We start from the raw sequence: 12423 nt of genomic DNA, 5'->3' as shown, positions 1-12423 counted from the left end.
ATCTGAGTACCTCAAACAGGGCTATCGCCTTTGGCCCACACAGAAGCATAATAACAGAGTTCAGTCACAGACATGTGGGAATAGAGTTCTCTTGTTGACTGTTGAGATCTGTGTGACTGAACTAAACTCTTGTGTATTCTTGTTTTTAAAACAATTGAATTAGATATTGTAGCCCTGATTTCTGGGGTTAGGGGACTACAATATCTAATAACTCTGTTATTTTACTTCTGTAAACCTCGGTTTCCTCATCTTTAAAATGGGGATAATAATAGTTTCTTTCTCCTAGGCTTGTTATAAAAACTAAATGAGACTGGTTATGTGAAGAGCTCAGCACAGTCCCTGGCTTATCGTTAGTGGTCAGTAAATGTTAGCTCTGACCATGACCACCATCATTAATACATATGCAGGACTAGCAGGCTGATGAGAGTGCCTTCGTTATACTGAAAATAAGGACTTGCTCAACGTTAGCAATATCATCAAGGCGGTTATGTCCGAAAACTTTAAAGTAGCTCTGAATAATGAATCATGAAGTTGTATAGGAGCGTTCACAGCTCCCTCAGCTTTCAGGTCTTTTCTCTGTCTTCCTCTCAGTTGTCCCTCATTTTCTTTTCGTTTATCTGTCTTTTTTTATGTTACTTGAGCTGGTGCTTCAATCTGCCGGCCACAGTATTCCCTCATTTAATGCCTCCTTCATTATTTTGGACTTAAAATTTCTATATTTTCCCTGACTATGTAAGACTCAGTGAGATCTGCTCTAGCATGTTTTCCCTAATTAACAATTCCCCAATGAAAGGTAGTCTTCTCTGACCTTGGAAACCTCTGCTGTTTATGTAGATCACTGGAAAGAGGGGCACGTAAGCTTATCCTCAGGTGGATGATTGTGCACATTAATTTGGGTGTGTGCCGCCGTGGCTCTTGGAGCTATGAGTGCCTCTCCCCACCACCTCCGTTTCCCCACTTTGCTGTCAGGCAGTGAGCACTTTGGCCACAGAATTGTTTCATAGCATAAGAAGAATCCAGAGGCCAGTTATTCATAGTAGATTTGATATACCTAACTGGAAACAACATTTCATTTCAAAGGCCTCCTTTCTTCTGGCATTCTGTGTGTCCCTAAGATACATGTGGAATTTCATTCCATTTGCCCGACACTCGCTGTGACTGAGGTTCTTAACCCGCGTAAGTTCAGGGCCACGGTAGGGTCAGCCGGTGAGCTTTAAGTAGTCTGAGATTCTCTCATATTGTTTGCAAAATGTCGCTTATGTGTATGCAGTTAGCTGTGGGGAAGTCAGTTCTGTTTCTTTCGTCAGGTTTTCAAAGGGATCTGTGACCCAAAGGAGGGTAGAGAACCAATGGTAAAGAACTCAAAGCACATAGATTATTATTCCCATTTTATAGTTAGGGAAAATTGAGAAATAGAAATTGACAGCAGCTGATTTGCTGCTTAAAAAAAACTGGATTAGGTGTTCTAGCTCCCTAACCCCATAATGCTCTAAGCTATTAGATTATTAAGACCACTGAAAGCATACAAAAAAATGAGAGCATCTGGCCCCAGTTGGGGTCTCCAGGGAGCTGCTCTCCTCCCCATGATTTATTCAGTGAAGGCCTCCCATTCGTGTTGGAGTGGGCCTTTCTCCACTAAAGCACCATACGCTTATACAATTGGATTTGAGAAATTGGCATCTGCGAGAAACCACCAGTACCCCAATGGGGAAAGGCTGCAGTCCAAATAACTGAAATGTTAACAAGGCAGAAGCACTTAACTTTGGTCTGCCTTAGGTGGCAAAGGAAACCAGAGAAAACAAGTATCGGGGCTCTGCTATCAAGGTAAATCACAATACATTCTTCCCCCATGACTTTTCCCCATATCCTCTCTATAGAACCTCTGAAGTTAACCATAGGGGTAAGATACAGGAGGGTTTTGTGGTTAGAGTTAGAGACTGAAACTGATTTTTTAAAAATTATGTAGTCTCAGGAGAGCTCTGGGCATCAAGAAATGGACTGATATTTTTTCTCTTGAGTGGCAGGCTGCGCAGGCTTGCTTTCCTGCCACGGAACCTGACTCTCCTGTCTTATTCCTCAACGAGAGGGTCTTCTGTGCAGGTGCCCTTTTGACTGTACATGTCAAGATCGAGTTACAAAAGTTTTTCATTTCCTAAATCTGACTTTCAGATTTTTATTTTCCACACTAACTAGAAATTGTTGACCACCCGACAAGATTTCTGAAACCTAGTATCCTGGTATCAAAGAGGGATTGAATTTCGTTATTCTTTTTAAATAAGCACATACTTTAAGGATTAGTGTGTAACAAGATGTGCTGGAATTCTCATTCATCTGTATTCCTAAAGTGCCTAGTTCATACCTCAGTTATCACACTTTTCACTATTTGAGTTGTTTAGTTGTTTCATCTCCATTCTTGGTAAATTTCTTGAGGGTGGGGCCCATGTGTTACTTGCCTTTTTCTCTTTGATGCCTGGTACTCAGTAAATACTTCTTGAATGGGCAAGTGGAACTTGATTTTATATAATCATTTCATCCTATTCAGAGTGACCCGTTTGCCAAGAACTCTAACTGCCTTAATCTTTTTAATCATTGATAGTATTGCTTCCTTATTTTCCTTCTGTAGATTTTAACATGATTAAAAGAGCTCTAGAGAAAGAGAGAGCCTACATTCCAATGGAAATCAATGTTTCTTTCAAAACCCTCCCTTTTCCAGGTGCAGAGTCCTTCTTGGATGCAACCTCAACCATATATCCTACAGCACCCCGTAAGTTTCTCAACTTATTGGCTTTGTGGTTTGCAAGCTAAGCTGTGCATACATTCGGAAGACCACTCTCTGGGTTAAAACCTTTTGCCAAAGATGGTATGGGATTTGGGAAATTTTAAGCGTGGAATATGAGAATGTACAAGTTCATTATAAAACTTCCTCCCACCCTTGTTTTAAAACAAATTGGCAGTTGAATTAAATCAAATTTGCAGTTGTGAGAACTTGAAGTATATCCTATTTGAAGCAGGATAACATTTTCTTCTTCATGCAGTTCTGTAGAAGTCCATTCAACTGAATTTTTAAATTTTAAAGTTTTTAAATTGCTGTGTTTTTAACAGTAGTTGGTATGAAAACAGCTCACATTTTTAAATTGTATTCCGTTTAATGCAAATATAAAGTGTTCAAAAGGAAGCTAGAGATTTTTATCAGTTTTACTTAACCTCTGGGTGGAAATTATAAATACTAAAGCAGTAACACTTTCTTTGGTAAATGTGACTTCTTTCGTGACTTGAGCATTCATTCTACTTGCGTACATATTACATTTTTTAATTGAGTTACACTTCCCATTCATAGATAGCGTGTTTAATTTGTTTTTCAAAGATACATAAAATCCAGTTTGTTAAATTAAAGCCTGAATTTTAAAAGTTGAAAAATCAAGGTGGAGAACAAAATCACAAGAAAAGCGAACAGTGCCCAACACAATGACCTACATGTCCGGCATGAGAGGGCCCCAGATTTGGCCCTGTGCTTTCCAGGAACTGAGGCCAAATGGGAATTCTAATAAGCAAAACAGTTCACAGTACTTAGAAGAGAAAAACAGGTCAGTTGCTTAGGAGAAGCGCACCGTTGTTGGCCTTAAGGCGAGGCAGGAATTTCTCTCAGGACAGCTCCTGAAGAGGACACCGTGCAGTGTAAGACCTGTATGTATGAAACAGCAGTGTAGGGACAAGTTCGAAACAGGAAGTTGCCGAGGTGACTTTGAAGCAGCTGGTAAAACATGTTGGGTTGATAGCACAGGAGACGAGCTCTCGGATGACGTATGTGTGCGTCTCTATAAACACGCGCACATATTTGTCTCTGTACGCACAGTCTTGGACAGTAGCTCTTACACATGAATGAGAAAAGCAGGAAATTCCTTCAGCATATTCTGGGCTTAGGAATCATTTCCATGTTACCACACACTTTTTGATGATGCACACTAAAAATTTAAAAAGAACAAATTTTCTGTGAACTGCACTAACAACAAACCATTTCTGACACACATCTCTATCTTTTTTTGGCAACTTTTAGAGACAAAGCCTGCACATGTCCCAGTTTAACATCTCTGAGGAGACAGTGGTAGCGTGTGCAGATGGTTCCTATCTGACGCCCCGTTCCCTTTCCCCACCCAGTTCAAACTGCCGGCAACCAGAATTAAAGTGCCTGCACACCAGGCTCTGACCTCAATTGTGTTCCGATTTGCAATAAAAAACAGTGTATTGAAGGGGTAGATCGGTTGCAATAATACCAAAAACATAACATTAATATTGATAGGATGTGTCGGAATAATTGCACTCTCGGGTAATTGAGTGATTGCAAAAGTGAGGGGAATGATATAATCCGTAAGACTATTATACAGGATAAATTAGAGAAAATGCAGAAATCCAGAAATAGAATTAATTAAATTTTGGTTTAGACAATCAGTGTACCATTATGCAATCATTAAAAATGATGATAATGATGGCTATGCACTGAGGTAAATATTTATAATAGAATGTTAGGTTGAAAGCAAAAACCTAGGATATGAAATTGTTTATGTACCCTGGTTGCAACTTTACAAACATGCCGAGGCTGGAATCTGGGCAGTCGTACCCTGACAGTGCTAACAGCCGTGTACTAGGGGGAGGCCAGCCTGGGTTGTGGGTGGTTCCCCCCCCCCCGGTTTTGTTTAATTATATTTAATTTTATTTTTAATGACCAGAATTTTTTTCAGATGAATCAGAGGATCTGACATCGGATTATTAATCATATCTGAATCTCCTTCCCTCCCTTGGCACCAAATTATAGCTGAAAGTTCTGAGAAACAGTGAATGGAGAAGGTGCTCTTGATCCTAACAGCCTGATCTTGAATCAAATGACTCTCTGTACAGAACACTTTTAAACAAGACTCTGTATTTATAAATATTCAATGTGGCCTATTGTTTTGTGGCTGCATAAAACATCAACTGTCATTTATTTTTTAAAAAATGAAGAAAGCACTTCTGTAACCCCAGCCCTCCGGAAATCGTCTTTTCCTGCTACAGCTCCTCCTGCTGGACTAGCTTGCTTTGCACGGGAGTGAAAGGAAAGGCAGGAAGGATGTTTAATGCAGTCATTTTGGTGAAATGAACGCTCTCAAAAAAGTTTTAGGAAGCATCGCCCAGAAGGTTTTTAGGAAATTGTTTATGATACCGTAAGCAAGTTTGAGAGGAGGTTATTTTGGTTCCCATTTCTCAACAAACTAAGGCGTTTTCCTTTGCAAAAGGAATGACAGACTCTTAACTCTCTCGGTGAGTTTATCTGACGTTGTGCTTGTCTCCCGATCCCCAGGGGGCCGTGTTAACTCCCTCGATGGAGCACACCATGTCACTACAGCCTGCATCTATGATCAGCCCTCTGGCCCAGCAGATGAGTCATCTGTCGCTAGGCAGCACGGGAACAGTAGGTGGCAAATTAATATCGTGTGTCTCAGCAAACAGAGGAGGGTAAATTAATGCAGCCTCAATTACAGGCTCTGGGATGTCCAGAGATGATGTCTGAGCCCCTCTCACCCCCCACATTGCCTTCCACATGATTAATTGATGGACTAAATGTCTATCCTTTGGGTATCTCTCCTTTGCCAGAACCTAGCGCACACATGACCACATCTAGCCCTGCAAACTGGTGCCTCGCATTCACACTGCACACCTGGTGTCATGAAGCAAAAGATGAAGGTGATGAGGGTGTGAAAGGCAGGGAATTTTTCCTCCCTTCACTTCTTTTACGGAATTTGGGGGGCACTATATCACAATCTTAGGATTGACAGACTTCTCCGAAGTCCAGGGGACTCAGTTGGGGGATCGAGATCGAGCCTCTATCAGAGGACCTTCCAGGATGGACATATATCAACATAACGTTTAGATGGTAAGATGGCCGAAGGCTTTTAATTCAGACCATGTCAGTGGTGGCAGAAAAGAACAAAGGCAATGAGAAGCCTTAGTGATCGTCATGCACGTGTATGTTTGTTGGGAAATCCAAAGAAAGGTGGGAGTTTTCGTTTGACAAATTCAGAAAGTAGAAACAGTCACTTCACTTTCCATATGACATACTTATTAATTAAACTTTGAGGTAGCTTGTTTACATTTCTTCTTCGAGATTTCCAAGTACTTGACATCCCATCTCAAAATTCTCCAAACACTCAGGATTTTTGCATGGCTTATCACTTCCCATCCTGACCACATTGTCCTTTTCAGTACATGCCTGCGACATCGGCGATGCAAGGAGCTTATTTGCCGCAGTACACACACGTGCAGACAACGGCAGTTCCCACTGAGGTTGGTGCAACACGCCCCCCCCCATGGCCATTCTGGCAATGAGTACTTTCAGAAATGGGTAAATTAGATGGAACTCAAAGAAAAATCAGTCAGAAGTCAAATGTTTGCATAAAGAATGGAGTTCAGAGGGCATATAGAGCTAGGGTTATTTTCAACTATGAAATATAATTCTCTGCATACAGATTAGTGTAGCAGCATCCAGGCCACACCCCTAAAGTTCCCAGAGCTATTTTCCAAGCTTGTAGCACTTTTCTTTCTTTTTTTTTTTTTTAAGACTTTATTTATTGTCAGAGAGAGAGCGCACATGTGCTATTTATTTGTCAGAGAGAGAGAGAGAGACAGCACGCGCGCACGTAAGCAGGGGGAGCTGCAGGCAGCGGGAGAAGCAGGCTCCCCACTGAGCAAGGAGCCCGATGCGGAACTCGATCCCAGAACCCTGGGATCATGACCTGAGCTGAAGGCAGACGGTTCACCAACTGAGCCATGCAGCATCCCACTTGTAGCACATTTCATACCCTTTAAGAATCTGTCTCGTCTCCTGCAAAGGTATACTTAACACGCAAATTAGGATAAAGCTGGAGTTTGCAATCCTGGTAGCAAAGATTATGTTAATAATAATAACTACAAGAAGAAATCAGTTATAATTAAGATAGTTGAAAAAAAAACTGGTGTTTCAGAATTGTTAACAGGGATGAGGAACAAACCATACCTTTTTTTATAGAGGCTATTAGGATAGCTAAAAACTCTTATTATTATGGAAGATGCAGATATAATGATAATGGAAGAAGACTGACACTTAAGAGTGGACAGAAAGAGAAAGACAAATACCATATAATTTACTCATATGTGGAATTTAAGAAGCAAAATAGATGAACATGGGGGAAGGGAAGGAAAAATAAGATAAAAACAGAGAGGGAGACAAACCATAAGAGACTTTTAACTATGGGAAACAAACTGAGGGTTGTTGGAGGGGCGGTGGATAGGGGATAGGATAATTGGGTGATGGGCATTAAGGAGGGCACTTGATGCAATGAGCACTGGGTGTTATATGCAGCTGATGAATCACTGAATTCTACCCCGAAGCTATTAAAACACTATATTTTAACTAAATTTAATTTAAATACAAATTTTTTTTTTTAAAAAAAGGGATTGGACAGAAAGCATAGCATTTTTCTGCATAGTACCCTTAAAATTCCAAGGAAATTTCAGCATCCCAATCAATCCTACCCACTAGGTAGATCCCATAGGTTCCAATTGCAGAAACAGCCCTAGGACTGTGGTTGGATTATTTGGGGGCATTCTTGTTGTGTTTTTTTTTTCTGCTGATTGATTTAAATTTGTGTACTTATTGACAACCACAGATACCAGAACCCACAATCCCTTATCTGCCGTTCTGAAACACACAGTAAAATCTGAAAATAAAAATTCTCTTTGTAACTGCTTTAGCAAAAACCTGACCTGTGGCAAAACCCAACCTGAACTGATACAAGACAAAATCTTAGCCCACTTACTGTGTATATTTATATCTTTCTGTGTAGACTTGGTCATGTGTTTGGTAATGAGGTGTAGCTCTAGGCCCCGCTGGGTATATTCTGTGATAAAGGGTATATGCCTACCATTTTTCAGATTCTAAAGTCTGAAAATACTGAATTCCAAGGCACATCTGGCTCCAAGGGATAAGATATTTGTTTGATAAATTGTAACTTGACGTGAAGAGCCAACTCTTCAAGTTGGGGTGGGAGGTTCTTTGGGTCTTTGGGTCTGTAAGACATCTTAACTCCTTAGGAAGATCATTAACCCTGAAAACCCTACGTAATATTAAGAAAATCACCTTTAATGAGCGCTTGTATTTTAAGATGTGAAACGGATGGGAGGAGCGGAGTTTGGATTTCGTTGCTCATGTCTCCTCTGCTCTGCTTTGTTGTAGGAAGCAAGTGGCCAGCAGCAGGTGGCGGTCGAGACGTCTAATGACCATTCACCATATACCTTTCAACCTAATAAGTAACTGTGAGGTATGAGGGAAACATCTTTGTAACCTTAGGGCTCAGTTCAAGCCAAGTCTATGATTCTTTTATCATAATGGTACTTAGAATAGCTCAGATTTGGTCACACTGCCTTAATCCTGGCCAAAGACTCCAGTGTCATTGAAATGTTAAAATTGGTTGATTTTGTAGATTTGCAGATTATCCAAAAAGAAGAGTGCCTCGTATTGAAGCCAAATGGATACTTTCTCATCCTCCTTACCCATCCACCCTAAAAATCTGTAACAAATCAGTACACCACGTACCAAATTTGTCCTACAATACATGTATCCAAATTTATATTGCTTTCATGCTCACAAGCTTGAAGGAGATATGGCAAAAGATTTTGCTTCATCTAGTATTACAAGATTAGCAATATCTTGACTATGAATTTAACGTCCGTATCCCTAGATCCAGAGCTCTGGTTGCTCTGGTAAAAAAAGTATGCCATAGGTCCCGCGTTTGAAAGGTGGAGTCAAGGCATGGAAACGGTCCTCAGTTCTAGCATTTATTGGTCTACCACCAGTGGTGCACATCACTTGCCTTAGTTACACATGTATACCTTTAAAGTGAGAAGAAGGTTACAAAGTTCTGTGCTGTATTCTACCAAACATACAAGAGCATTTCTCTTTTATTTTTCTCTTCCAGATGTACGGAAGGGCGTTCTTACATGAAGAAGGGTGTGAAGGCTGAACAATCATGGATTTTTCTGATCAATTGTGCTTTAGGAAATTATTGACAGTTTTGCACAGGTTCTTGAAAACGTTATTTATAATGAAATCAACTAAAACTATTTTTGCTATAAGTTCTATAAGGTGCATAAAACCCTTAAATTCATCTAGTAGCTGTTCCCCCGAACAGGTTTATTTTAGTAAAAAAAAAAAAACAAAAAACAAAAACAAAAGATTTTTATCAAATGTTACGATGCAAAAAAAAAAAAAAAAAAAGGGAAAAAAAAAAGAAAAAAAAAAAAAAAAAAAAAAGAAAACTTCAATTTTCTGGGTATGCACAAAGACCATGAAGACTTATCCAAGTGCATGACCGGATTTTTGTGGTTTTGTCCATTTTGTGTTTAATTTGCGTTTTCTTCAGCTGTATGCAATGGGCTCTGATGTTTAAGTAGTCCGACTTCCCCCATGGTGTTCCGTGCTTGCGAGTGTGAGTGTTGCTGTAGTCAGTGTTGCCCTCCGCGTCTCTCTTCTTAGCTTTTCCGTTTTTCTTTCAACGTAGTGTGAAGTGTCTTCTCCTTTTCTATGAATTCCAATTTGCCTTAACTCCTTTGATGCTGTAGCTGTTTCAGTAAAAGTTAGTTCAAACTAATGATGTAGAGCGCTTTGACCAAATGAGCTGGTCTATTATGCCTTGTAAAACAGCAGCATAGGGCTTTTAAAAGGTAGTCAATAAAAGTTGCTGAAATTTTGGCTTTTTTAAATATGTAGTAGGTGTTTTTAATGATTTTTCACATAATGTGTAAGGTAGTGAAATGCAAGAAGGGAAAAATGTTTTGTGTGAAACACATTTTCTGACTGGGGAACTTTTAATAGGGTAACTTGTTTGTAAGGCTGTACGCCAACAGTTTCCTCTGATAGTTTGACTGATTTAGGATATCTGCTGTATGATGCAATGTAAAGTCTTTTTTGCCTTTTTTCAGGAAAAAAAAAACCTAACTCGATGTTCTAGATTTAGTGTAGGTAGCGTTGGGGCTGGGGGTGGGGGGCGGGGGCGGAGTCACCGAATGTTTTGTCCTTCCTTTATACTAATGATAGTGCTTTAGACTGAGAATTACGCCTGAGATCTGGCAAACCGAAAAACGTTGCTATTGCAACTAAATGGCAAAAGCTAAAAGTAAGGATTTTATCTTCAAACATAAGCTGAGATAGGAATAGAAGCAAAACGATTGGCTACTAGCTCTCTCTATTACATAAATTTGAGAAATCAAAATTACTTGGCACTTTTAAAGGTAACTTCACCAAAGACCGAAGAGCCAGTAACCAGTAGCTCCACCTTCTCTCAGCATCATATCTTCTGTGCTCTTTATTTTTGCCGGACCAGTTTGCGGTTAGGAGAATGTGCCTTTTTTGTACCTTTGCATTTAGGTTTTATAATTTTAATTGATGTATGGACACATACCAACAAACAAAAAAAAGCATGAAGGAAGATTTGGATCCAAGCAGTGCCACACTTTACATCATCACTACAAGTGTTAAGTGTAAAGAGAAACCAATTTTGAAACTATGAAATTCCTGATTCATAAATACACAGTTATTTCTACTTTAGTACATAGAAGATAATTCACTGTTATTAAAGCTCTTTTATTAAGACAATTGCATACGTTTGAAAAGCAATGGTAAATTAAGTTGTCTTCCAAAACTGTGTACTTGTCTGGTCAACTGTGTGTGATCAGTTATCTACCTCAGAGTCTGTTTTCTTTTGTGCTGGGACAGGTTGCTGGCCCTCCCTGTTTCCACAGACCAAATCCTCCTAGCTCAGGAGCTAGGGCTAAGCAGTTATTTCTTTCGAGTATTTTTTAGTTCTTAAATTTTATGCTTGTATTTGATTATAGATGTCAGTGACATTTCATAGTTTCAAAAGTCCTTGCTGCTCTGAGAAGTGTAGATTCTAGTGAAATTACATAGTCCTAAGAGAAATGTGTTTTGTTTTTGTTTTTGTTTCCTTTTTTAAAGTTGTGGTATTATTGGTTCTATGCTCCCTGGAATATTACTGCTTTGTGAAAGTCCAGACCAAACGCAGCGCCCTCCTTGTACCTAGTACATTTATAAACCTGGGTCTCTCACTACTTGATATTTTTGCATTAGTTAAGACAGAAATTTGATAGCTCGGTTAGAGGGGAGGGGAAATCTGCTGCTAGATATGTCTGAACTAAGTGCCATACTCGTCTGGGTAAGATTTGGGAAACATAACCTCTGTACATAAAATAAAAAATAAAAAATAAAAAAAAATCAGTTAAACATCACATAGTAGACAGCCATTAAATTATAAAAAAAAATTAATTTATGAAGAAAGACCTTTTGTACAGATTGAAAAAAAAGATTTTCATAGAGATATCTATATGATCAAGAGAGTTAATTTTTTATTTTTGTTTTACTAGTGCCACAAACTTGCCAGTGGTAACTTATTTGTCCGGTTCAAGATAACTCTGTAGTTTTCCTTCCTAGGACTTGTTGTTAAACGCCAAAAGACATTTTTGAACTGTACATTTGATCAGATTGTTAGCTTTTTCTGTTTTATTTCTTTTGAAAACCTTTGAATAAAAAACATCTGAAATTTTATTTTTCCTGTCAGTTTCTTTTAAGTGGGTTAATTGTGTATCAGAATTTCGTGCATTTCATTTCTGATTGCTTTCTTCGGCTCAGGCAGTTGGTTTGAAAGTGAGTTGAAAATTATCTCAGATTCACTGTGTACTCAAAATACATTTCCTTGAGAAGAATTGGAAAAACCTGTCCACCTCGTCCTCCTCTGGTTACTTAAATCCGTGTACAGGGACCAGAGACATCAGCCATCAGCTGACCACATCTCATGTCAGCCACAGTCTACCTCTGGTCTGTTCCAAAAGGCCCGAGAGCCAGACCCCTCTCCTCCCTCTCTCCTACCGCTACCCTATGACTGTGGCGCTACTTGTGCACCACCAAGAGAACGGAATAAAAACGGTCCCGGCCGTGTTAAGCAAGCACATGGGTAAGGACTTCAGGCCGATCTTATCCATGCCTTGAGGACGTGGGCGTCCTTCAGTGACCTCGTATGTTTCCCGTAGGAGGCTCTGGTTCAGCATTCTTGGGGGAGAGAACTCTCTGCCCCACTGATGTGCTTTATGAGAGGCACTTAGTACAGGAAACTGAGTCCTTTACCCAAGGCGGAGTACATGTTACAGTGTAGTCATACAGAATTCTTCTGCCACCCAAGGGCTCTGTCAGAGTGGTGAGAGGAGGAGGCAAGAAGAACCCTTACCCCCCATTTCTGTACACCTCCCGGCCATGTGGGCCAGGGTGGGTGTGAAGGACAGAAGCGGGGTTTAGAGCAGGTAACTTGGCCAGGGCCGAGAAAGCCCCGGTACTGAATGGCTCGCTCA

The 12423-nt window shown here is 40.0% G+C and overlaps 1 protein-coding gene across 11 annotated transcripts in view; it reads left to right on the top strand.

Moving 5' to 3' along the window:
* RBMS1 (RNA binding motif single stranded interacting protein 1) overlaps positions 1-11626 on the top strand; it is a 221131-nt gene extending 209505 nt beyond the window's left edge. For 7 of the 11 annotated variants that reach the window (XM_034654614.1, XM_034654613.1, XM_034654610.1 and 4 more), the window contains exons 10-15: positions 1777-1824; positions 2714-2764; positions 5333-5443; positions 6235-6315; positions 8243-8327; positions 8985-11626. In XM_034654614.1, coding sequence (XP_034510505.1) covers positions 1777-1824; positions 2714-2764; positions 5333-5443; positions 6235-6315; positions 8243-8320 — 369 coding nt within the window. In that variant the 3' untranslated portion in view covers positions 8321-8327; positions 8985-11626. The remainder of the gene's footprint in view (positions 1-1776; positions 1825-2713; positions 2765-5332; positions 5444-6234; positions 6316-8242; positions 8328-8984) is intronic. The other 4 variants (XM_034654617.1, XM_034654618.1, XM_019809688.2 and 1 more) reach the window with 1 other exon arrangement.
* Positions 11627-12423: the final 797 nt, after the last annotated feature.

This window comes from Ailuropoda melanoleuca, chromosome 2 (genome assembly GCF_002007445.2).
Source record: "Ailuropoda melanoleuca isolate Jingjing chromosome 2, ASM200744v2, whole genome shotgun sequence".
Taxonomy (NCBI): Eukaryota; Metazoa; Chordata; class Mammalia; order Carnivora; family Ursidae; genus Ailuropoda; species Ailuropoda melanoleuca.
The sequence above is the reverse complement of the archived record's forward strand: the minus strand, read 5'-3'. Positions and strand labels throughout refer to the sequence as shown.